The sequence below is a fragment of the Necator americanus genome, chromosome II (assembly GCF_031761385.1).
Source record: "Necator americanus strain Aroian chromosome II, whole genome shotgun sequence".
Taxonomy (NCBI): Eukaryota; Metazoa; Nematoda; class Chromadorea; order Rhabditida; family Ancylostomatidae; genus Necator; species Necator americanus.
In genome coordinates this window covers 22965902-22992156 of record NC_087372.1, presented here as the reverse complement: position 1 = coordinate 22992156, position 26255 = coordinate 22965902, and the positions used below count along the sequence as shown (strand labels likewise).

At 43.3% G+C, this 26255-nt stretch overlaps 5 protein-coding genes across 8 annotated transcripts; 2 read left to right on the top strand and 3 right to left on the bottom strand.

The window, feature by feature from the left end:
* Positions 1-2043: 2043 nt before the first annotated feature.
* On the top strand, positions 2044-25253 carry RB195_019108 (uncharacterized protein; the record flags this gene model as incomplete). Of its 3 annotated transcripts, XM_064186815.1 has the most annotated exons (19): positions 2044-2187; positions 2239-2368; positions 2842-2969; positions 3035-3199; positions 8420-8527; positions 8604-8789; positions 8879-8982; positions 9076-9190; positions 15214-15339; positions 15400-15498; positions 15558-15650; positions 15702-15867; positions 15924-15975; positions 18645-18712; positions 21340-21449; positions 21509-21595; positions 21687-21785; positions 25007-25083; positions 25154-25253. In XM_064186815.1, 19 exons carry the CDS (start codon positions 2044-2046, stop codon positions 25251-25253), a joined length of 2157 nt encoding a protein of 718 aa, XP_064042696.1. The 3 variants fall into 3 exon arrangements, with proteins under 3 accessions (XP_064042696.1, XP_064042703.1, XP_064042697.1); XM_064186816.1 differs by lacking the exons at positions 2044-2187; positions 2239-2368; positions 2842-2969; ... (3 more) ...; positions 8879-8982; positions 9076-9190 and having other exon boundaries at positions 15292-15339; XM_064186817.1 differs by lacking the exons at positions 15214-15339; positions 15400-15498; positions 15558-15650; ... (6 more) ...; positions 25007-25083; positions 25154-25253 and having other exon boundaries at positions 9076-9208.
* RB195_019112 (uncharacterized protein) lies at positions 9869-10606 on the bottom strand (the record flags this gene model as incomplete). Its single annotated transcript, XM_064186822.1, has 1 exon — positions 9869-10606. The coding sequence occupies one exon, from the start codon at positions 10604-10606 to the stop codon at positions 9869-9871; it is 738 nt and encodes a 245-aa protein (XP_064042702.1).
* Positions 10625-11035, bottom strand: RB195_019111 (uncharacterized protein; the record flags this gene model as incomplete). Its single annotated transcript, XM_064186821.1, has 1 exon — positions 10625-11035. One exon carries the CDS (start codon positions 11033-11035, stop codon positions 10625-10627), a length of 411 nt encoding a protein of 136 aa, XP_064042701.1.
* Positions 11045-12501, bottom strand: RB195_019110 (uncharacterized protein; the record flags this gene model as incomplete). 2 transcript variants are annotated; one of them, XM_064186820.1, is made up of 2 exons in its annotated part: positions 11045-11929; positions 12319-12501. In XM_064186820.1, the coding sequence occupies 2 exons, from the start codon at positions 12499-12501 to the stop codon at positions 11045-11047; spliced, it is 1068 nt and encodes a 355-aa protein (XP_064042699.1). The 2 variants fall into 2 exon arrangements, with proteins under 2 accessions (XP_064042699.1, XP_064042700.1); XM_064186819.1 differs by lacking the exon at positions 12319-12501 and having other exon boundaries at positions 11045-11416.
* RB195_019109 (uncharacterized protein) lies at positions 16446-16901 on the top strand (the record flags this gene model as incomplete). The annotated part of the gene is made up of 1 exon (XM_064186818.1): positions 16446-16901. One exon carries the CDS (start codon positions 16446-16448, stop codon positions 16899-16901), a length of 456 nt encoding a protein of 151 aa, XP_064042698.1.
* Positions 25254-26255: the final 1002 nt, after the last annotated feature.

Genomic DNA, 26255 nt, shown 5'->3' with positions numbered 1-26255 from the left:
GTTGGAGGCGACTCCAAACCTACCTTGCATACCCAAGTCACTTGATTGCAGGCTTTTGGCCGGACCGACGTGCGGGATACAAGGATGTCATGAGTTAGTCCGGCTGGCTCAGCAGAAACAGGGAGTCCATCCCCTGAATCCACCCGCGTCTCTGGGCAAGCACAAGGTCGCTTTTGGTCCGCGATTAGCCCCCTATCCCCGTCACTACCGTATTTTGTATCCTTTATATGATCTTGATGTGTATCTTCTAGAAATTTGAAAATCGATAGTAAAATTTGAGTGCTCCTTTAAATGACGATTATTTTCGGAAGAGAATGTATTAAGTAAAGTAAGTTAAAGTATGCAACTCAAAGTAGTGTTATGTTAAACTATACCACTTAAAAATGTCTTAATGCATCAGCTGCTTCAATGTACTCTTAATGCTGCTCTCTTGAAGGTCCTACATCTATGGAAATATTGAAAATAACGTAACAATTCCGCGTAGAAAAAACTGTCTCGAATTGGTCCTCTTGTAGGCTGTTTTCGCATGGCATAAGAAGCGCGAATGACATAAGAGTTTCTTCCTTGCTTTCTTCATCAAACCAGCTTTTCTTATCAATCGAAAAGTCGGATTTTCATTTAAAAAAAAAGAATATTTGGTGAGTTGGTCAAAAACTGAAAATATGCATCCTAAAAGCGAAGGAATGTGTTACCACTTCCTCTAATTGTGTTACATGTAGATTATGGTGAGGTTTGTAGTTTCGTCTATGGATATAAGATGAAAGAAAAACAATTTCACTGGTAATGGGATATCACGAAAAGCTAAAAAGGGAATCCTGTAACTTTTGGTAGATTTCAGTAGTCCGTCTATGGAACTCTAATTCTCATTCTTACATTAGCGCAATCGCGTTAAATGGTGCACGAACCAAATCACTGGCAAGTTCGTCCTACTGCAACAGTAAAATATGAATATCTCTCCTGCTCCGAATGGATCCGCAATGAAGAACTCTACGAAGCATCGCAAAAGGTCGCAGCTCGCAAAAAAGAAAAGTGGCCAAAAGGGCTAGGCTTCAAGCTTATAGCATTAATTTTAGATAACTTAGTGTTTCATCTTGTTGCCAAATCTTATTACTTTCGTACTTATTATACTTACTAAACATTAAACATTATTATAACATTTTGTGTACAATAATTTGATGCGAATTCTTCTCCACCGCCGCACAACTAATGCGATCAATTCCTAATTCTTCACAATTTATGAGTTTCTCAGAACACTTTGCAAGGAACTATGATACCCAGGAAACGATCAATGAGAAAGAAGTTTGTTGTTTTCTATCATAAGCGAAAAAAATTGTGCTAGTTGTTAACTCCTCATGTTACTGTTATCTACGAGTAGGCTAACACTAGCTGATCCTCAGACCCTAGGATTGTTGTAAGTAATCACAAGAGACAAACCAGGCACTAATTCACCATTTATTCATTTACCACTGTGATCTAATTTCCTCCATCACAGAGTCACAGAAGCAATTCTTTAGCATATCGGACATCGTCTCTGGCAATTCAACTTGTACACACTATTCGAGCAAGAAAGCTGGTCTGTCTGGTTTTCTTAACTAAATAAGATAGCGAAAGTCTTTGAAAAATATTATATTTGGTTTCCAAAATTTGCAGACGTAATATAATGGAGTAAACGCTATTTAATATTAATTTGTGAATGCAACAATCAAGTTTAAAATCTTTAAAAGCTCATTTTTCTATATTTGCTGTGTTTGAATGACTTGACATACTGATTTAATCGGCGGGTATTGTAATTGTATTTGAATAGTCGTCGGAAAACGTCTCACTAATGGACTTTTCTCCGAAAGAATACATGTATCTCCGGGAAATTTCGAGTAGTTAACGGAGTTCAATTAACGCCGAATGTATTCAAACCTCACTTTTCGAACCTCGTTTCACAGATGGCATTTCTAGTTATCCTTTACTGCTTGTTTACCGCTCTTGTACATCGATAGTAGTGCTAATATCATTAATTGCTAATGATTAAAGAGATTCTTCTAGTAGTACATGTGGAAGTTACTTATCTTGGTGCCGTTTTGTTGTTGTGCACCGCGCATCCCATCACCATGTGAGGACGATTCGAAGAACTTCGGCACTTCAGCCGGCTACAGAGTCGCGTCAGAAATGCTCACAAAGTCCATAAACTTCTCGGTTGGTAGCAGTTCCGAAGCTTTCCGACGCTAACTAATACGTTGTGTTCAGGTTGACCCCTGCATGGATTTTTTCGAGTTCACTTGCGGTAACTGGATAGCAAACCATCCGATTCCTAGTCACAAGACCAGTTATTCACAATTTGGGAATCTCTCTGACAAAGTGCAGGAGGAAATGCGAGGTGCTTCAGGAGCTTTAAACTTACATCATGAAGTAATTTCCCACATAAAATAGTAGATCTGGGCTTCATTTCTACGAAAAATTGAAAAATTACTTCTAAAAAATATTTCTTGGAGAACGCAGCAACTTCATTGTTTGCTACGAACAAGCTACTTTTAATGGAGACCTAGATGATATTCATGTTTGATTTATTGACTGTAAATGACTGTATATGGCGCTAAAAGTGTTAAGCAGACGCTTTATGAGTAAACCTTTTTCTGCTCTATCTAAAAGAGCTTTTTTGCAATGAGACTATGTTTGTTTCAATTTTTGATAGGAAGCAAGTGAGAAGGAGCGATAACGAAAGAAAAGTGAGAGTGTGAAGTGAGAAAGAACTGCTATGACGTGTTGCAGCTTACTCCGTTGACTACAAACTTTTAAAGAGAGGTTAAAATAATTGAAATAATAATAAACTAAAATGAAATAATAATTAAGGAATATTCGAGTCGAAGGAAATATTTGGTTCAAAATCAATTAACGCCCTAAAAGCCATGTACAACAGATGTATGGACAAGGAGGAGTTGAACGCCATCGGGTCCAGGCGTCTTATCGAAAGCATTAGGGTTTGTACCATGAGGATTTCATTTCTCTGCTCCCAGTTCTCTTCTGATTAAATCGATTATTTCAGGATTATGGTGTGTGGCCGATGGTGGACGGGGATCACAAATGGCGCGTGGAGGATTTCGATTTGACTTCTCTTTTGATTCACGTCGCAGAAATGCGTGGTGTAGATGTGTTCGTCAGCAACTACGTTACGCTTGACAATAGGAACGTGTCGCGCCGGCTTATTGAGGTTTGCGAAAGTGATTTATCTTCGCTTCTTCTCATAGCAAGTAGGTGAGACTATGCAGTATTTTCAATTTTCTGCTACCTTAAGACGGCACCGCTCGCTTTTCTCTTCGAATCATCCAAGTTTCATAGTTGACAAGAGGACAGTAAGACTTTAAAAAATTTATACTTGAGGAGAACGGAATGTAATCAAAGTCTTTTCGTCCTCATGCTATCGTCTCGCAGTACGTAGACTGGAAAAAGCGATACGTGAACACGTGAAGTGAACACGTCCCAACACTGTCGTCGGGCACTTTTTTTCTTGCTGAGACAATGTTCGATGATGTTTAAAAACAGCACAATAAAGAGCTTTTCATGAGGAGTTATAAAGGACTCAATGGTATAGTATTGATCAGTAAGCTTGCTGGTATCTATGAGTGATTTGCTGTGTTATTCGGGCCTAATAAGCAACATAACACAACAAAAAAAAAATGCCTATGACTGATACAAGACTCGTTTGAGAACAATCCAAGCAGCTCAATACATTGTATGAGTTTTGACTTACTTGGCATAAATGTAGGTGTGCTGACGTCCGGGTGTAGTGTAGCGGTTAGAGTTTCCGCTTTACGCACGATCGATCGAGGGTTGGAATCCGCCCTAGTGCTCACCAAGCCTTTCACGCCTCCGCTACCGATGATTTGGTGCCAGACTTGTCTGGGAGGATACAAACACATGACACATCGGCTAGCCACTGCAAGTCATTGTATAGGCCAGTTACACGTTCGTAAACCTCAAACTATTCTGAATTAAAGTGAAGGTGGGGGCGCATCCCAAGCGAATTGATTAACGCCAGAAACTTTTTCCTTATCCTTTGTCCCGACGTCCATGCTGATTAGCCAGTTTACGGTAGTATTGTTTCCGTTGATTGTTTTCATCTTCGCTTTCAATTAATTAACATCTCCTTCTCTGAGTACCTGGCTGGTTTTTATCGAATTTCATCAACTTTCTAGCGGTTTCAATCTTGAAGTCATTCACATACATTCTGCCAACCCGGCAGTGAAGAATCCAAGTGTGGAAAAACTGAGTAATCCACCAATTGGGAACCTTTCTGACAAACGGACTACATTCGGCCATCTCGTCACTGAGATCCACAAATCCTTCCTTTTTGTTGTAGCATCCTGCGACGTGAAGGTTTTCGATGGGCAGCGGAGCTCTTTTTTTGCTTTGTAGAGAGCGTGAAGACCTCTCCGTTGTTCTTCAAGAACGAGCACTCATTTGTTATTTTGCTGAAAATACAGTTTGCACTCTTTCAATTTCCTGCTCTTCACAGCTGCACAGTCTTACGATTCTTTCTTCGTTTTAACAAGATTGGAGTTTCTGAAAGGCAAGAAGTTAGTAATCGGTTCCGCTGCGACTAGAAATTCCCTCAGTTATTCTTTTCCTCTTTTGCCAAGCAGGGCTTCTATCACCTTGGGATCGATAAATTGGTACTAAACTTACCTGGGGCGATGAAAACGCTTAACTGATACATCGGTTGACCCTCGCGAGTGGTTTTGTAGGTTTGATAAGGGTTCATTTTGGACTGAAGTGAACGCGTTGACGTATCAAAAACGGATTGGTTAATGCTAAGCAGTGTGAACACTTTACCCGCCTACTCAAAATGAAAAAAAAACGATTTTTTTTTATATTTTGCCACAAAAATGAGCCACTTTCTTAAATCTACAGCGGACCAAAATTAGCTCCAGTTTCCGTGATTGTTCTCTTCCTGCCTACTATATTTGCTAGAATTGGCTGTGAAATATCCTCTTACAACACATCATTGCTCATGAAATGGCTTTGAAATTGACCCAGATATTCTTGGGAAGCTTTACCTTGGGAGAAAGTAGAAAAGGAATTTGACAATCGTTCGTGAAATCTTCAAAGAAATGAAATCTCAACGAAACACTGAGAATAATGCTACATACATATCAATAATCGTTGTTAATTCAGTTTAGGACCTCTGTTAAAATTTGCCAATGACAGGGTCCCTCCCTTAATGGCACAACCGGACAAGCTGGCTTCAAATGCACAGCTTCTGCTGTGGATCCTTCCTTGTACGATAGATAAAGTGAAATACAATTCATTCTCTGGAATTTCGTGTATCGTGATTGAGTCACGAAGAAAATCAAATCTTTATGTTTTACTTGGGATCCAATCTACAAGATGGGAGTCCCGAATAAAAATGGTGGTCAAAACATAAATACACTATCAAATGGTGGTCATCGTCTGCTGTAACTCCGATTCTGTTGCCATTCGACATGTAATATATTATACTTTTTGCGTCTCTTACGCGGCGAAATGTCCGCTCCGAGGAATGAAGTTGTGAGCGCACATATGAGAATAACAATTTTCAGTTAAAAAAAAGTTTTAGTAAAAAGTAGTAGTAAAGTAAAGTAAAAAGTAAATAAAATAGTAGTAAAAAAGCGTAGTTACAAATTGCGGGCCTTTGTACAACGTGGAGTTAGCAAATGATCTCTACATCACGTTGAAAACAATTTATTTACTACTTAACTTACTCCTTGTACTGTAAAACATGTTCAGCAGTTTAGTGATCTACTAAGATTGAAGGGACAAATTCCTCCTAGACGTCATCATCAGGAAGTTTAGAAGTTTAATTTAAATAATTTATTCAAATGAAAAATCCTCCTTCCAAAGAGATCAGAAATACAGAAACACCTGTTTGGCATCCATGCAGCTTGCTACCACTTTATTTCGCATTAGTTATTATAATTATTAACTATTATTTAATTAATTATATATCATGCTATACAGTAACGCGCTTAGTCCATGTATGTGCTTGTGTGTGTGTGCGTGTGTGTGTGTGTGTGTTTGTCTGTGTGTCACGAAAATACTCCATAATGATGTAAAACTCTTCAACGATGAGGTGTCGAAATATCGGCATGCACCTGACAGGTGAGCACTCTACCTTTTCACTAATCTTGTATTACCAACTGAATTTATGTAGCCGTCCGTGTATGTTGGCCTTGATAAGGCATAAAAGAAAATAAATAATAAAATTGGGTGAGATGGGTCCTGCGGCGTCGAATTCGTGCCACGGAGCTAGATAGCTGATGAGGCTGTCTAGCTCCGGGGCACGAATTGGGGTGGGACGGATCCCACGGGGTCGGAATGGTGCGCCGGTGGCAGCATGCTATACAGAGGGGGAAAGACAGGTTTCAATGCATCAGATTGGTGACCCTTCGCATATCTATTTCCAAACATGTTTTCCTGATCTGCTAACATCCTTAACATCTGCTAACGAAACACACGTGTGAACGCCTGCTCAAATACAATACATAATAGCCAAAAGTTTAGGCGATCAGACGTAGAACTTTATTTTTTATCACTACGATAGTGATGCTCACGTCATTTCATGCTAGCACATCATTCTTTGCTAATAGCTGGGAACGGAGGAAACTCATACTTTGAATAATATTTCCAAATTGTGGAGATTTGAGAGAGACATAGATGTAAAATCAAGTTTGATTGTTCTCCAAATATAGAACTGACGCGTTTAGAGAAAAAAACCCATAAAATCTTTCATCTACGCTTAAATTTTCGGGTAAAAAATTGAGGAAAGCGTTGATAGGAAAAAGCAATTCTAATTTTACAAAAAGATGTCGCTACTATTACTGCTTATTGATCGGTGAAGGCGAGCGAAGCGAGCACCAAAAAAAAACCTGAAGTCCGGCTTTAGATGGACATTCAGGCTTTTTTTTGGTTCTGATATATATATATATATATATATTCTGGCGTTCGTTCTATTCTGAGATTAATCAATCCGCTTGGGATGCGCCCCCACGTTCATTTCAATTCAGAATCATTTGAGGTTTACGAACGTGTAATTGGCATATACAATGAACTGCGGTGGCTAGCCGATGTGTTATGTGTTTGTATTTGTATATATATATATATATATATATATATATATATATATATATATATATGGATGGGTGTTCTCAAATATATATATATATATATATATATATATTTGAGAACACCCATTCATTCCGCTATAGTCTATCAACTCAATGTTTCCATGTTCACTAACAAATCCAATTTATCTCGAACATATGGAAATACTGATGGCGGTCCAATTTTTTTGTATGAAGGGCGTTGCGGTGTAAAGTTCCGAACTTTTCTTGAAATGCATAATATTCGGTGTCCTCGTTATTTTATTGCAGAACACCTTCACGAAGTAGCCCTGGTGCTCCTTTCACACTGCATGATGAGACCTACAACATGTTTGAACTTTTCTGTAGCCCTTCATTGAAGCCAGCGAAGCAAGCTCTGTTATTTTGCACGGAAGTGATGAGGACTTGTGAGTGCGAAAACATCAGTTTTCGTCGGATCGAACCTTATCTTCGTAAGATCGCTAAGACTGCCGCTCCCACCCCGACTCGTCTCAGGTCGTAGGCAAAGAAAAGGCTGTGCTCTCATTTTTAACATCGCATCAGTATTGTATGTATTCGTGGCGCAAAATGAATTTACCTGTTGCTAACGGCAATACGAACACTACGTGGTGTTGTGAATTTGTTGAACACCTTATCCTATTTCTTAGTGAATATTTCTTCACAGATTTGCACTTCTTCCATATACTATATCTTAAAATTCCTACCTTTCTCGATCTCAATTTTGATCACATCTTCAATAGCCCAAAGTCCTTCTATGAAGTGAATTAGTTACGGAAGTCCTTCTTTTGCCGGACGTTCAGGCTGGTTATTATAATTACGCAACATACTTATTTATTATTATAATGTTTAGTACATCTATTATATTATTATTATTTCATTTAATCGCTTGTTGCGAAATTGCCAACATTATGAATGTTACTTGGAGACACGTATAATCTGCAGAACGTCGATTAACCTTATTTATTCATTTTTTGAAAGAACTATGATTTATTTAGAGCGGTTTCCTCAAATTTGTAACTGTACGAGAAGAAAGAAAATTCTTCAAAATATAAATGATGGGTAAAATATTGGGAGAGATGCATCTGATGGCTTCAAATTACGTTTACGTTATATAGAATTTTAATTATTTTATATAAAATCACCCATTCAAAATTGGCAGTACCCCTGCAAGGTTTTAAGAAAATTCCGATGAGCTTGGATTGGATCTGTTTTTTTTCTTGGTTTCTGAGTAGAATCTATGCCCGAAACAAGCAACAACAAAGTCACTTCATAGTTCTGTAAATGCCTTCCAGTTTGACCAAGGCGATCTCGGACTTGGAGACTCCACCCGCGATTACTACTTGGATAGGGAAAAGCATGGTAAGAAGATTTCCGCCTACAGGCAGCTTCTCATCAGTAAGGTGACTTTCCATTTTCAAAGTAAAGCTTGTGCAGTCTTCTTCAAAGAAGGATGTATCAAAGCAAAGCATATTTTAGGTGGCACTTTTCCTTGAAGAGTCTAACCTACCTGAGAATAAAACAAAAATAGCTCAAGATGTTGATGAAATCATCGATCTCGAGACAAAGTTCGCAAAAATTCTTGTTCCTGATGAAGACCGAAGAAACTATAGCGAGCAATATAATCTTCGTCGATTGAACGACCTGCAAAAGCTGATGCCCTTAGTTAGTTTTCCTGTTCTGAATGCTACGTCTTGTCAATGAGAACAAAAACCTTCCACAACCCGAAATTCTTCCAACGATGTTGTTTATAGGTGGACTGGACACGTTATTTCCATTCTGTCGCGCCCTACGTTGTTCACGACTATCTCGCTTCAAATCCGGAAATCCTCATTGTGGAAATTGACTTCATGAGAAGGTGATGAGCTATTTGCCACTTTTTCAAAAATATTATTAAGCTCGTCTATGTGTAAAAAAGAAATAGCTTAGAGGATATGTAGTGCACTTCTAGAGTTACAAATCTCCTGCAGTCGACGGATCCTCGGATTATAACCAATTATGTCTACATGCGTTACTCATCAAGTTGGGCCGGAGAGTTAGGAGAGCGTTACGAAGACATTTCTCAGGTAATCAAACGCTGCTAGCTACATACAGAAAAAGATGCAAAATGCATCAATAATACACACGTAATTTTATCGTTAGTAATTTTAACAATAAGACTGGCCAAAGAAAAAATCGTTTTGTCTCTGGAGTTCACGATCGACATTGGAATGAAAAAAAGGAAAACATTTTGGACTTACCTCCTCACATAGCTGTTCACGCTCTTCTTGAATTTAAATGTTCTCAATTGTAAGCTCCTGCAAGGATTCCGCACGATTAACTACATCTTTTCATGTTTTAAGATCCTTTTAAAATTCCGAATCACTTTCAACGACTTTAAATGAGCTTTTGATTGAGTTGGAAGCGACCGGAAAACCTTGATGAAGAATGTATCTTTACCCGAACCACAAGGATACTCAATTAGTTGTATAATGGCTTCACTGTCAAGAAAACCGCATTCTGCAATACACGTAAACAGTGTTTGACTGGATGGCAGAGCCTCATTCTTAATTGTCAGCTTCATCCTTGGAGAGAATGCAAGAGTTGGAACTGGACAATACAGCATTGAAGGTTAATGGTCAAATGCCATATCAGTTGCGCTGAGGAAATTGTTTTTCCGACAAAAAAAATATCTGGCAGGTAGGAAGGATATAGGCCAATGTAGGAGAAAGATATTGAAAGAGCTGGATCAAAAAGAGTTTCCATTATAAAGAAGAATCACCTTGATCACCTTGATCACCTTGACTCCCGTTGATCTTCGAACTGGTCGAGCGGGCGCCAGTAATTCTTCCATTTGTCCCGATCGCGTGCCAGAGTAGCCCAGTGGTTCCTCCTTTCACGTGGGACATGAAGAGCACCATATTTTTCTTTGAAGGACTTCGTGAAGAAATCTGACTATCGGGTCGGCGGTCTTCCTGTAGTACGCTTAATATCGCGGGAACCCAGTCGCTCACGGCTCTGGTCCAACTGTTGTCATTAAAGCGCATCACGTAACCTGCCCACCTTACTTTACTTTCCTTGGCAAACGCGGCGGCGTCTCTAATCTTCGATCGCTGACGTAGGAGAAATCTCCGAATCCCGTCCCTCACTTGCGTGAAACGCGATGCTCCTAGCATCACTCTCTCAATTGCGCGTTCAATGACGCTCACCACATTTCCATCCTGCTTGCGAAATGCCCAGGTTTCCGAAGCACAGGTCAAAGCAGGAAGTATGGTGGTGTTGAAGAGGTGAGCACGGAGCCGGGTGTTCCTGGTCTTTTTCACTACATTCTCGATGCACTTGTACGCTCCCCAAGCCGCTCGTCTCCTCCTGCCCAGCTTGGGGGTCAAGTCGTTCATCATATTCAATTCCCGACCCAGATAAACGTAACTGGTGAATTCGGATATGTTCGTTCCGTTGAGCGTGAGTGGGGCATCCGAGATCCATCCGTTCCGCATGAGCATTGTCTCTTGTAGATTCAGCTAAAGACCGATGCATCCACATGTTTCGTCAAATTCGGTCAGCATTCGTTCCGCTTGGCTGATGCTGGGTGTTATCAGTACGATGTTATCAGCGAAGCGCAAATGGTGTAACTGCCGACCGTCAATCTTCACTCCCATGTCGTCCCATTCCAACTTTCGCCTTGCGTTCTCGAGGATGCCTGTGAATATTTTGAGTGAGATTGTATCACCCTGTCGGACCCCCCTCTTCACGTCAGTGATGACGTTCTTGCAGAATGGCGAAATTCCGGTCGTGAAGTTACTGTACAACTCTCGAAGTACCTTCATGTACTGAGTAGGGACGCCTCGGTTGTCCAAGGCTTCCACGACCGCTTCCGTCTCAACTGAGTCAAGGGCCTTCTTCGGGTCGATGAAGGTGAGACAGAGCGGCATCTTGTACTCTCATGATACCTCGATGAGTTTCTCAACAGTGTGAACGTGTTCAAGCGTGCTGAATCCTTTTCGAAACCCTGCTTGCTCGCCTGGCTGTCTTTCATCCAAAACTTTTTCAATCTCATTAAGGATCACTCTTGTAAAGAGCTTGCAGATGACGGACAGTAAGCAGATTGGACGATAGTTGCCGATGTCATGTGGATCTCCCTTTTTATACAACAACACGGTCTTGCTAGTCTTCCACTGTTTAGGAACCTTGCATTCCGACAGATAACGTGTAAAGAGCCTCGCCGGGGTGTTGATGAGTACTGGCGGAAGGTTTTTCAGGTGTTCTGGTCTTATTCTGTCGGGACCGGCTGCCGTACGATTTCTTACCGACATGATAACATGTCGTATTTCGGACGGGAGAACCTCTGGAATGACTTGTCCGTCTTCCCTCAGATGGTGAGGAGGCAGACGGTGGACATGGCTGTCGAAGAGATCAGAGTAGAAGTCGTAGATGATTTTCTCCATCCCCTTTCTCGATGCAATGGCTGTTCCCTTTGGGTTCCGGAGAGCAGTCATCCTTGTCTTGCGACTGGAGAAGTCTCGAAGGGCATAGCGGATGCTTTTCCCCGTCTCTGCAGCTTCAGCCAGCACTTCTAATCTTCTCTCTTTGAGGTGTTCCTGTATCGCCTCTCTGCAAAGCCTTGCGAGCTCGGACGTGAGTTCTTGGTTCCCTGCGGCTCGTGCTGCTCCACGCTGACGTATCAGCGTATGCCTACGTATCGTGTACAACTTTGGTACAACAGCGGCGTCCGTCAGGCAGAACCTTTTATTGGCGATGATGTGGTCTATTTCATTACGGTACCCTCCACCGGGTGACTCCCACGTCCAGCGTAGAGAGGATGGCTTCTGGAATTGCGAGTTCCCATGGATGCTCTAGTCGTCATGATGAACTCGGAGAGCCTCTCCCCCTGGTCATTCCATTGTAGGCTGTGGGTCCCGATGTGAAGTTCCTCCGGCTTTCTTCTTGGACCAACTTTGGCGTTGAAATCGCCAATTATGACCTTGTGAAGGCATGATATTCTTGTTAGAACTTCTCCAGGTCCATATAGAAAGCTTCGACTTCTTCTTCTTCTTCGTAGCTAGATGTTGGAGCGTAAGCGACGAAGAGAGTCAAAGCTGGTGTCTTCCACACCACATCTTCTCATCCGTAGACGTCCGATTCGGGTCGTAAATTGTTCGAAAGAGTCGATGTTCTTTGCCATACTCGTGTTGACGAGGACGCCAACTCCACTAACACCTCTGTCGCATTTTCCCAAGAACAGTTCTTCTCCAGTTTCATATACGGCGTTGAGAGGGTGATGTCGTCTAGTCTCTGTCAGTCCGATGACGTCGTACTTGATCTTCTTGGCTTGCATCATCAGATCTTCGATGGCCGCTTCCGATGCAAGCGTACGTGCGTTATAAGTACAGATCGCCATCCTAGTCCTTTTCTGTTTTGGTAGCCTATATGACTCCTACAACCCCGTCCTACCTGGCGCTACCGTACCGGGCTTTACTTCGGAATCAGGAGACTCTTTTCTACTACTGCGTTTTGCATAAAATTTTAAAAGCCATGGGCAGGTTGTAAGCCTCTAGTCTCATGCGTTTTTGGGAGAACTTCCGTTCTCCCAGAGTGGACATGTGGAGCTTATTTGTTGGAGGCGACTCCAAACCGCCTTCCTTGCACCTCCCAGCCACTTGATTGCAGGCTTTTGGTCGGACCGACGTGCGGGACACAAGGATGTCATGAGTCAGTCCTGGCTCAGCAGGAACAGAGAGTCCAACTGCGTCTCTGGGCAAGCCGCTTTTGGTTCGCGATTAGCCCCTAACCGCCACCCGGGGACGCGCCAGATAACCGGCTCTGATCCCTCTAGTGAGGGAGATCCGTGTGTGTGTGTGTGTGTGTGTGTGTGTGTGTGTGTGTGTGTGTGTGTGTGTGTGTGTGTGTGTGTGTGTGTGTGTGTGTGTGTGTGTGTGTGTGTGTGTGTGTGTGTGTGTGTGTGTGTGTGTGTGTGTGTGTGTGTGTGTGTGTGTGTGTGTGTGTGTGTGTGTGTGTGTGTGTGTGTGTGTGTGTGTGTGTGTGTGTGTGTGTGTGTGTGTGTGTGTGTGTGTGTGTGTGTGTGTGTGTGTGTGTGTGTGTGTGTGTGTGTGTGTGTGTGTGTGTGTGTGTGTGTGTGTGTGTGTGTGTGTGTGTGTGTGTGTGTGTGTGTGTGTGTGTGTGTGTGTGTGTGTGTGTGTGTGTGTGTGTGTGTGTGTGTGTGTGTGTGTGTGTGTGTGTGTGTGTGTGTGTGTGTGTGTGTCACGAAATACGAACAGGGGGTGCGACGGGCCCACCGGCGTCGAGTTTGTGCTTCGACGCCAGAAAGGTATAAAATGGGGTGCGATAAACGGTGGTCCACCGGTGCCAGATATCCATAAAATGGGGTGCGACGGGGCCATCGGCGTCGGATTGGTGCGCCGGTAGCAGATATCCATAACATGGTTCCCGCTGCGTTGGATTTGTGCGCCGGCGCCAGATATCCATAAAATGGGGTGCGACGAGTCCACCGGCGTCGGATTGGTGCGCCGGCGAAAGATAGCTATAACATGGCGCGCGACGGGTCCACCGGCGTCTGATTTGTACGCCTGTGCCAGATAGCTATAACATGGGTCCCGCGGCGTCGGATTGGTGCACAATAACTTCGTGTGCATGATGCAAAAGATAGATGTTTGCAGCCGTTTCATAGCCGTGGCCAATGAGCGTTTTGCTTTTCACCTTTATGACTCCTCAGTTTGTCTACTTCCTTCTTCGTTCGCTTCAAGTTGGTAGCATGCCGTTCTCAGAAAGTGGAAACACGGATGCAAACGGCTGCTTAAACAGTAGCAAAATGTTCGTGTGATCTGACGTGAAACGTTATCTTTATCAGTAGGATGATGTCTTTCACGTCATTTTATGCCAAAACATTATTCTTTGATAACTCTTTGGGGAAAACAGGAAGAAAAGCCATATTTCGCATTATACTTTTAAATTCTGTCTATAATATATTGGTAAGGTGTGTTTGAAGCCAAAGTTCGAATGTTCTCCAAATGTAGAAGTGACGCGTTGAAAAAGAAGACTAGAAAATCTTTCGCTTTTAGTTATAATATATAAAAAGGAAGAAATATTGTTGGAGATACACGTCCAGTCTCATAGAAAACGGCACTAATATTAATTTTTGTTGATCAGTGAAGGTGAGCGAAGCAAACACCACAGAATGTCTGAAGTCCGGCTTTAGCTGGATGTTGAGACTGGTATTCCCTAATTTTTATTGACGCTCAATAGAACGAGTGATTACTAACTTCCTGTGGTGACTAACTGAACTGAGTGACTAATAAAAAATAATGCTGTTTATACAAGTCGGGGACAAATGCAGTTATGAACAAACTGAGTCCAGAGCTGTCCGAGGGCCTCAAAGTAGCTTGATGAGTAAAAAAGAGCGTCGAAGCAAGTTGCAAAGTAGACCACTAACTCCAAGCACTGCGTTCATCTCTTTAATACTACTTTTTTTTGTTTTGGCATCCAGCTTTAATAGCTCGGATGCGTGTATCTATGTTTGTTTTATATGAGTGCTTATGGGCTTAATGGTATACTGAAAGCATTTTAACGGCAACCGTTGGATGATAGACTAATTATTGCAATAATTACGTTTTACGTGGAGCAAGACGCTTTGTTAAAGGCATCACCCCACGAATCTGAGGTGGTGCAGATTTCAGGTGGAGTATTCGTATACGGGATGGGAGACTACGGAGAGGGGGGTGATTCCTTCCATTTCTTCCTAATTGCCGTAAAAAACGGCCCAGAAGACACGGCTTCATTCGTTTTGGCGCACCATTTTGTACAAGAGGTTCGATTGGAGCGCGCCAGTATTGTGCGGTGCCGCATCTTCGGGGCCGTTTTTTACGGCAATTAGCAAGAAATGGACGGAATCACCTCCCTCTCCGTAGTCTCCCATCCCGTATACGAATACTCCACCTGAAATCTGCACCACCACAGATTCGTGGGGTGATGCCTTTAATGGGAGAAGCAAGATTAGGACTTCACATGATACAGAGCGCTTTAGAGCATTTTTTCCAAGTGTATAATACCGTTTCAGTAATGAGATTGGATAGTTGTACTTCACAATATCTTATAGGAATTTCATCGAATAATGTATGGAAAGAAGCGAAAAGCACCAAGGTGGAAAGAATGCACTAGTAATACCATGCACAGAATGCAATACGCAACTGGAGCTATGTATGTAAGGAAAGTGTTCGACAAGGTACCTCTTGTTGTATTAGGGGTTTCCATTTTCCTTGTTCTATGAGTCAAGATTGTGCAGGCATCTAAAAACGTGACTTTGGAAATGATTGACGATCTACAAGATGTATTTCGTGAGATGGTTGCCGCTAATGATTGGATGGACAGGCAGACGAAGGCTGTCAGTTTAGTCCTCATTCGTCAGAAAGAGTGAACAAGGTTGTTTTTCCACACATTCAGACTGCTTTGGACAAAGCAAATCAAATGCTACGTCAAATCGCTTTTCCGGACTTCATTCTCGATGATGGAAAACTAGACGATCATTATAGTGGCGTGAGTTGATTCTGACAGGCTTCGATCATGAATTATACGTGAAAATTCTAGTTTTCCGTAGAAGAGTCCGACTCGTACAGTCATATGGTGCAGAAACTTTCAAGATGGAGCCTTGAATACGGCTATAAACGACTCATTAAACCCGTTGACCGGAGCGAGTTCAATTTTAACTCTGCGATTGTTAACGCCTATTACTCTTCAACGTCCAACTCCATCAGTGAGCTTTTTCCTATGTTTTTTTTGTGCCAAGACATGAGTCTACATATTTTCCAGAATTTCCGGCTGCCATACTTCAAGCTCCCTTCTTCCACCACTCTTTCCCAAGGTTTGTTGGGGTAGCTACGAAATGAGTTCTCCTTACGAATGTTGAAGAATGCCTATCTAGTACCGAAGTCATGTACCGCACTCTCCTTGTTGTGTTATTGTTCCGAATATTTTTCTCCAGCATTGCAAAAGAACAATGGGTTGCAGGTGCACTCAACCGCGCTCTTATTTCTTGAAACTCTACCTTCTTTTTTTCCTTGTAACTTTAGCTTAAATGTCATGGATCCTCTAAGACTGAGAAGTGACATGGCCTTATTGAATTAAGCGCTCGTCCCTTCCATTAACCAACTGCTAATTCTTTCGTCTTTCTTTTTCTGTATATCTATTGTACATATTTATAATTGGAGCTTGGCTCCCACCTTAGCTATTTCATTTATGGCCAAAATTGAAGCACCTGTTCTATAACTACGTCCGTTGTTCTACTCTCGGTACATTGACGATTGTTTTGTCATTTGCGCCACCCAAGCGGAGATGGACAAATGTTTTGACTTGTTGAACCGACAGTCCGAACACATAAAACTTGCTAGGGAGAAACCACAGGGCAACTGGCTTCCTTTTTTGAACATCCAGGTTGGCATATCAAACGGTACGTACCAAACCAAATGGAATCGTAAGCCCAGTAACAAGAACATGTTGGTTCATTTTCTCTCTGCCCATCCATTTCATATGAAGAAAGCTGTGCTTAACAACATGTTCCACACGGCAAGAACCGTTTGTAGTGGACCTGAGGAGAAAAAGGAATCGTTAACTTTGGCTCGCGAAATTGCTGTTTTGAATGCTTATGAAATCCGAACGTCTGAAACGAGAGGATACGGAAGTGAACGAGCACGGCAATTGCAAAACCCCACCACACATAAGACACCTATCTGCTTTCCTTACATCTTCGATGAAATGAGCGCTGTCATAAGGCTCCGCTTTGGTCGTTGAAGTACCACCGAACAATTTGAAACGTCAGATAGTTCGGGATCGTTTGTACGATACCATCTGTACAACACCGAACTGTATTATTTGTCCCACAGGTAGACCAGGAGACTGCTTGAGATCCGGGGTAATCTACCTGATTTCTTCCACAAACAGATCACGTGAACGGCAAGAATAGGTTACGAGGATGGACACCTTTAGGTGCCCATAGAACACAAAAACACGAGCCGATTTTAAAATTAGGGTCCAAGTCTTAGCGCACGAATCTAAAACGTTGGCTCGAAAATCGCTGGAGGCATTTTGGATCCAATCCAAAAACCCTAAAATGAACGCAAGGGCGAATGTATGTCCACAACGCGGGAATTCGCGCCATATCTCGAATGGTTCTTCCGATCCGAATGTGACATTCGAACCATTCACTCTCGTGATCGATCAGTCAGCGGTTCATGGTAGGCGTCTCCGATCTAAGGTGAGCATTCAGTGTAGTCGCTAAATTGGTGATTGAAAGTAGGCGTGGAGTTTATCAGTTTAGTTGTGGAGAGGTTGATCGTTTAAATTGTAGATTGAATATCGCCCTTTTCGGGCTCTGAAGAAGGCGATATAGCCGAAACGTTAGCCAATAAATTAATTTAACAACCTCGTGTACAGCTTATCAAACTCGATACTATATTTATAATTGTCACTTATATCAATTTCTTCCGCGCTGCCGGATGATTCTACTCTGAACTCTTTTATCGCTTTGGGATCGGTGAATTTACACTATGTAGAAGTACACAAACACAGGCACAGTACAGTGCTTAGATCCCGCAAGTTTACACTTTATGAGAATCATAATCGTTCACTTTCCCTCACGTTTGAAATTGAAATGGATTACAGCAAAGGGCAACATTGAACACTCTATTTTTGTTTTTTTTAATTGGTCTATTCTATTATTGGTAATTATCGAATAACAAGAATTTGAGACGACTACTAGTACGAATGAAACAACATACTGTGTCCTATCATTCTAAATATCTAAAATTACTGGTAACGCTTTACTTAGTCATTGATAATTCTTGCTTTTTGGTATGCATAGCGCAGTAGCAGGAGATTCCGTACTCGCACAATCGAGGAGTCGATAGCACCGTAGGATAAACGAGCCCTCCATTTATCCAGGGAAAAGAATAAATAAATCAGCACCGGACTTGTCTGGAAGTTAATGATACTAGTTGATGATACATCGGCTGTAATGTTCAACCCCACCAAGCAGAAGCACGTTTACAAGCTGGTGCAAAAGTTTGCCTTTACGATTAGATTTCCAACATCCTATTAAAACCATTCCTATTGAGGAGCAAATCTTTGCGCAGTGGTGATACAATATTAGAGATTATAGTCGGTATAGAGCCGGTGTAGCACTGTTGGTCAAACGTTTTGCTGTGTGAAAGCACGGTCGATGTTTCAGGATCGCCTCAGATTAACCTAACCTCTCATTGTTCCGGGATCGATAAATTATTGTCAAGATTGTCTTAGAATTCGCGCATCTACTGACTCCCGGAAATCATTCTGTATGTTTCGTAACAATTCTGAATTGAAGTCGTATGCATAAGCGCATCCTGAGCAGATTGATTAACACCTGACAGACTTTATTTCTTATTCTGTTAATGTGTATTTCGGGCATACATTGTAAACAGAAAACAATATAAGCTAAACAAAATTTGGAATCACAAGCTGAAGACAAGAATTGTTGCATCACAAATCCTAAGTTTTCAGAGCACTCAATTATGGTGGGATAGGAGCAGTTATAGGACATGAAATCACTCATGGATTTGATGATCAAGGTGAGGCTGCAACATCATGATATATAATAACGAGCTTAGTCCGTGTGTGTGTGTGTGTGTGTGTGTGTGTGTGTGTGTGTGTGTGTGTGTGTGTGTGTGTGTGTGTGTGTGTGTGTGTGTGTGTGTGTGTGTGTGTGTGTGTGTGTGTGTGTGTGTGTGTGTGTGTGTGTGTGTGTGTGTGTGTGTGTGTGTGTGTGTGTGTGTGTGTGTGTGTGTGTGTGTATGTGTGTGTTTGTCTGTGTGACACGAAATTCGAGAAAGGAGGTGCGACGGTCCACCCGGCGTCGGATTGGTGCGCCGGCGCCAGATACCTGTAAAAAGGGGTGCAACGGGTCCACCGGCGTCGGATTGATGTGCCGACACCGGATACCTGTAAAAGGGAGTGCGACGGATCCCCCGGCGTCGGATTGGTGTGCCGGCGCCAGATAACTATAGGAGGGGGTGCGACGGGTCCCCCGGCGTCGGGTTGGTGCGCCGGCGCCAGATACCTGTAAAAAGGGGTGCAACGGGTCCCCCGGCGTCGGATTGATGTGCCGACACCGGATACCTGTAAAAGGGAGTGCGACGGATCCCCCGGCGTCGGATTGGTGTGCCGGCGCCAGATAACTATAGGAGAGGGTGCGACGGGTCCCCCGGCGTCGGATTGGTGTGCCGGCGCCAGATACCTGTAAAAGGGAGTGCGACTGATCCCCCGGCGTCGGATTGGTGCGCCGACGCCGGATACCTGTAAAAGGGAGTGCGACGGATCCCCCGGCGTCGGATTGGTGTGCCGGCGCCAGATAACTATAGGAGAGGGTGCGACGGGTCCCCCGGCGTCGGATTGGTGTGCCGGCGCCAGATACCTGTAAAAAGGGGTGCAACGGGTCCACCGGCGTCGGATTGGTGTGCCGGCGCCAGATAACTATAGGAGGGGGTGCGACGGGTCCCCCGGCGTCGGATTGATGTGCCGACGCCGGATACCTGTAAAAGGGGCCGGATCCCCCGGCGTCGGATTGGTGTGCCGGCGCCAGATAACTATAGGAGAGGGTGCGACGGGTCCCCCGGCGTCGGATTGGTGTGCCGGCGCCACATACCTGTAAAAAGGGGTGCAACGGGTCCACCGGCGTCGGATTGGTGTGCCGGCGCCAGATAACTATAGGAGAGGGTGCGACGGGTCCCCCGGCGTCGGATTGGTGTGCCGGCGCCAGATACCTGTAAAAAGGGGTGCAACGGGTCCACCGGCGTCGGATTGGTGTGCCGGCGCCAGATAACTATAGGAGGGGTGCGACGGGTCCCCCGGCGTCGGATTGATGTGCCGACGCCGGATACCTGTAAAAGGGAGTGCGACGGATCCCCCGGCGTCGGATTGGTGTGCCGGCGCCAGATAACTATAGGAGGGGGTGCGACGGGTCCCCCGGCGTCGGGTTGGTGCGCCGGCGCCAGATACCTGTAAAAAGGGGTGCAACGGGTCCCCCGGCGTCGGATTGATGTGCCGACACCGGATACCTGTAAAAGGGAGTGCGACGGATCCCCCGGCGTCGGATTGGTGTGCCGGCGCCAGATAACTATAGGAGAGGGTGCGACGGGTCCCCCGGCGTCGGATTGGTGTGCCGGCGCCAGATAACTATAGGAGAGGGTGCGACGGGTCCCCCGGCGTCGGATTGGTGTGCCGGCGCCAGATACCTGTAAAAAGGGGTGCAACGGGTCCACCGCCGTCGGATTGGTGTGCCGGCGCCAGATAACTATAGGAGGGGGTGCGACGGGTCCCCCGGCGTCGGATTGATGTGCCGACGCCGGATACCTGTAAAAGGGAGTGCGACGGATCCCCCGGCGTCGGATTGGTGTGCCGGCGCCAGATAACTATAGGAGGGGGTGCGACGGGTCTCACGGCATCGAAATGTTACGCAATAACTTCGTGTGAATCGCAAAAGGTAAATGGGATGTTTCATAGCCGTGGCCACTGCGCGCGTTGCTTCTCACCTCTATGTCTCCTCTAGGCGTCTTTTTCCTTCACACATTTGCCTTAGGTTGGTATAATGCCTTCCTCAGAAAGTGGAAACACGAATGAAACCGGCTGCTTAAATAGTAGACAACAGTTTACATGATTTGACCAGAAACATTATCTTTATCAGTAGAATGATGTTTTTCCCGTCATTTTATGCCAAAACATCATTCTTTGATAACTGTTCGAGGGAAACAGAAGGAAAACCCAAATTTCGAGTAATGCATTCAAATTGTGTCTACATTGTATTGGTATCAACGGAGTGTTTGAAGCCGAAGTTTGAATATTCTCCAAATGTAGAACTGACGCGTTCAGGAAGAGAACTATAAAATCTATTGTTTTTGTTTAGAGTAAAAAAAGAAAGAAGAAAACTGTTAGAAAAGCGGGGTTCTGATTTTACAGAAAATGTCACTACCATTAATTTTCGATCAATTGATCAGTGAAGGCGAGCGAAGAGAACACCACAAAAAAGTCTGAGGTCCGGCTTTAGCCGGACATTCAGACTGGTTTATTTCATAACAGTATCTAGTGGCATTCTCTCGGACAATATAGCACTGGGCATAGGTAACGAGTATGAGGAGGATCACAAAAATCCATGATGTGCTGCTATCTTTGATTTTACTCAAAATTCATTGCATTCTCTTAGGGCGGCAATTCGATTCTGCTGGTAATCTCCGAGAATGGTGGGATGCCGATGTAAAGAAGAAGTTTGAAGAACGAGCTCAATGCATTATCAACCAATACGGGAAACTTGAAGTAAATTGAAATCAGAATTGAAGTGTACCGTTTACTAACTGAAGTAATTGTCAAATTAGGTTCCTGGAACAGGTTTCAAGGTGAACGGGAAATTAACCCAAGGAGAGAACATTGCTGACAACGGAGGCGTAAAGCAAGCTTTCAGAGTGCGTTTTCTACCAAAGAGTGTTGACATTTTTCTGCCACTTCACTAATTTGCTCGTGCTACATCTATATGCTTCCACGTTTGTGTTCTAGGCTTATAAAAACTACCTCCGGAAACATGGCGAGGAGAAGCGTATCAAGGGACTTGAGCAGTACAACAATGAGCAAATGTTTTTCTTAGGATACGGCACGGTAATCTTGAAATGATTGGGTCATTTTCTAGGTAGCCCATTTTTATTTTTGCAAATAGTTTTACATCCTTCACTTATCCTACTGCAGGTTCCTATAAAGAAAATACCATATTTAGGAAAATCTTATTGATTGAATCACGAGAGAGCTTTGTACTAGCTGATGTGTTACAGATTCATTATTGCAAATACGCAGTTAAGGATATTTCTCTTATTTAAGAGATCGTCTGATCACTAGTCTTTTCGTTTACAATCGTCCCACGTAGATAACGCCAACAAAGTTTTCATTTGTCCATTTACCAACAGCTACAAGGGGCATATATTTCGGGGAACCGATGCGAAGCACTGGGCTCCCCGAAATGTATACCAAAGTAAAAATCCTTAAATGTTTCTTGTGGCATTAATCTCGTATTCTCCTTTTTCTTCACTACATGGCTGATGCTACTGCGTGCTTCTAAAGGCGCTCATTCCTTCCGGCCAGTTCTAAGATCAATTCGTTTTCGTTTGTTATGAAGATTTTTCAAGGTGCATAGAATAAGCTGAAACATTTGTTAACAGTAATCAACGAAAATGACGCTAAGTGCAACTTTGCAGTAATTGCACTTTAAGGAATGTTGACTATTCTAGGTTAGTAGATGATGGATGTAGATGTTCTCAAAGTAGTCACACAGGTAGTCATTGTTCCGCTGCATTTTCCAGAATATCCAGAGGTTTTTATGTGAGTTGGTGACACCGTCGCTCTTTTAGACATATTCGGGCAAATTGATAAGTGGAGTCTCATCTTGATTAACTCCGCTTTATCTTCTTCTGTTCAAAGCTACACTCTTCTCTAACTTCCGCTGATATAGCCGAGTAATGCCGAGTTTTACTTTGCTACGAGTCGTGAGCCGCAGGTACTTTTGAGGTTTCGTTGGTGACAGGAAGCTATACCAAAGCGGAAAATTTAAGGGCGGGGTAGGTAAGCCAACACAACATATTAACACCTCAGTTTAAACGGATGAAGGAGCGGGAGTGTGTTGCTAGAGCTCTCCTAATCGTGCACCGAAATGCACTGATGGACTTCACATGGCATGAGGTCATCGCGACTATAGCGCCAAACTTGGTTGTCCCTGCAACACGAAACAGCTGAAGGAACGGTAAACGGCAGACTATGTTAATCAGTTACGGTGCACTGCGGTGGTGTTCCCATTACAAAATGGCCGAAAGCCAACATTTGGATGGCTCGAATGAGATAAAATCTTCGGGAGACTGGAAGAAGTATCAAGTGTGACGAGTTAGCCAAGGGCTTTGGTATTGATCCAAGCAGTCTGCTTCATGTGCAAGTGGATCAATTCGAACCACAAGAACTGCAGCTCGAAGGATGGAGATGGTCGATCATGGTCAACTACACCAGCAGATGACCGCTATATTGTGCAACAGGCAAGAAGAACTTGCGTCTGTTAGCGCTGTTCGATGTGGTAGCGCATCGTCATCCACAAAAGTGAAGTCAAGGCTGAATGCATCCCTAAAAAAGACGCACATGATAGCGCTGTCCTACAAATTCGTTGTCGCGCATTTCCGAAAGGAGATGCTGGGATCACCGCACTTCACCTGTGGAAATGATCGAAGTTGACAATGAGCCCTCGGGTGTGAAATCGTCGTATACGACTTCCTTCCTCCTCTGTCGTTGATAGCAGATGTTATTTTCCTTCGTGTGGTTAACTCGTATTTTTGCAGGAAGGGTACGGTGATTAGATCCACTACAAAAAGATGGTACCATCGCGACATGAAGTAAGTATCATCTTCGGTTGGTGAGTGTCCGATCGATTTCCGCACGAGTCGTCCCATTAGGCGATTCCCATGTTGCGAACAATGATCTTTTTCCATGAAAAGAGGATTCTAATAAAAAAAGACGAGCGGTGAAAACTAGTGCAGCGAGACAATTGCCCTCTTTATTCCGGTCTCCCACTCCAAATCCTCTCTCCAATCCTGTGTTCCTTTTCTGTGGCCTTTCCTAATTCTGTGTTAAAGTTTTCGACAACGAATTTGTAGGACAGCGCTATCGTGTGCGTCTTTTTTAGGGATGCATTCAGCCTTGACTTCACTTTTGCGGATGACGATGCGCTACCACATCGAACAGCGCTAACAGACGCGAGTTCTTCTTGCCTGTTGCACAATATAGCGGTCATCTGCTGGTGTAGTTGACCATGATCGACCATCTCCATCCTTCGAGCTGCAGTTCTTGTGGTTCGAATTGATCCACTTGCACATGAAGCAGACTGCTTGGATCAATACCAAAGCCCTTGGCTAACTCGTCACACTTGATACTTCTTCCAGTCTCCCGAAGATTTTATCTCATTCGAGCCATCCAAATGTTGGCTTTCGGCCATTTTGTAATGGGAACACCACCGCAGTGCACCGTAACTGACTAACATAGTCTGCCGTTTACCGTTCCTTCAGCTGTTTCGTGTTGCAGGGACAACCAATCCCTCCGGGGTCGATAAATTGGTACCAGGCTTGTCTGGGAGGATAAAAGCACTGACTTGACACATCGGCTAGCCACCGCAAGTCATTGTATAGGCCAGATACACGTTCGTAAACCTCAAACGATTCTGAATTGGAGTGAACGTGGGGGCGCATCCCAAGCGGATTGATTAATGCCAGAAACTTTAACTTTACTTTAAACTAAAACTGTTAATATGCTTGCTTGTTGGAAGAGCGAACGAAGCATTTTGATTCTTGACGTAATAAAACTAGCCTCCCTTGACTATCACATTCCTTCTTTGTATCCAGTGTTGTGGCAATGAATGTGAATGCATCCATAAATATCCCAAGAAGTAAGTAGGTGCATCAATCAAGTACTGATACACATAGATTCTCGACGATGCAGAACATTCGTAACAGAGGTTTCTACCGTCGGAGTAGTTGTGCATGTCGGAATTCTTCGCCATTGAAAAAATCTTGTAAGGACACAATCAAGTGGTAGTCGGAGGGTGTACGTAGAATATGGCGGATGTTACAAAATTCTCCAGCCTAGTTCTGCAATTTTTTGGCGAGTCTCCAGTGCACTGTGTGACATGGCATTATCATGATGCAGCACAATGTCTTTTCTATTGAATATCGCCGGCCTCTTTTCTTGGACTACTGTCTTTAAATCATTCAGACCTAATATTTACTTACCTTCATCTCTTACTCCTTATTCTTAGCAGCAGTCCTCCACAACAAAATTCTATTTTATTATTGCAGGTATGGTGTGGTCACATGACGAATGATGCCATGATAAACCTTCTGCTCACTGATCCGCATTCTCCACAACGTTATCGGTGAGGGAGCTAGTGTTGATGGATCATGTTTCTTCGCTTGGCGTTTTTAACTCCAAAAAACTATTTTTAGAGTGAACCAAGTATTAGCCAACCAGCCCGAATTCGCTGCAGCTTTCCAATGCGATGTAGGCACCCCAATGAATCCTATCGAACGCTGTGCCGTATGGTAGCAATCGGCTTAATCGTTTGCTCCGGAATTAGCATTTATTTGTGTGTACATAGTTGTAGCATGTAACTGTGGTCACTAACCACAGTTAAGAGGACAATGACTTCATTACGACCGGAGAACGGCTTTCGTTCACCAATTTCATCATGTCTCATTATTGTATTATATTAGCGGGCAGGAATTCAAAAACTGCTACGTTCAGTTTCCGCACAAAAGTTGAATGCTTTATAAGTTGGCGACCTGTTGACCCTTGCCTTCGTATGCAGCTTTGTTACTTAAATTAGAAAAATAACAATGAGTTTTGCTTTTCTTTGGTCTCTTTCATCTTTCTTTCGCCTTTGCGCCGAACTGACACTGTCAAGTTATTCTGCAACAGAGTAAACACTCTGTAAAAGAAAGCCTTTGATAAATTAATTAATTGAGAAATTAATTATTATTTGATTGCAGCGATTAGTGAGAAGCTTACTTAGAATTTTGTGGAGAGTCAGAACGTTTTCCCAGTCTCTTTGAATTATCACCGGTTTTATAACATTTCTTATGTATCACAGTACTCCTATCTATGTTGAACCACTTGAAGAGCAGCTGCTGGGTATTTCTCAACAATAGGTGCTCTTTGTAAGTGTTATTATTGATCACGTTCTAGTTAATTAATCGAGAGGATCTAGAGAAAGTGTTTCTGTCCACTCTGCACCTACTTTAAGCCGATTCCCGAGCGATTTTGTACACGATCGCCTATATGTAATTCCCAATATGATAGTGTACAAGATTTGGGGCGAGATGGGTACTACCAAGTGTACAGTCGGGTCAAAAGACATGAAACACGGTCTCCTTGGACTTGAACAAATTTTGCCAAGTGATATCATCCAGATCGGTATTGAGCACAATTTTTGTTTGTTTTCACCCTTTTCCTTTTTTTCTGATTTTTCCGTCGTCTATATTTCCCTTTTCGTATTTCCCCTATGTTATTTTTCTTCTGCTTTTTTTGTTTATATAGATTTATATTGTA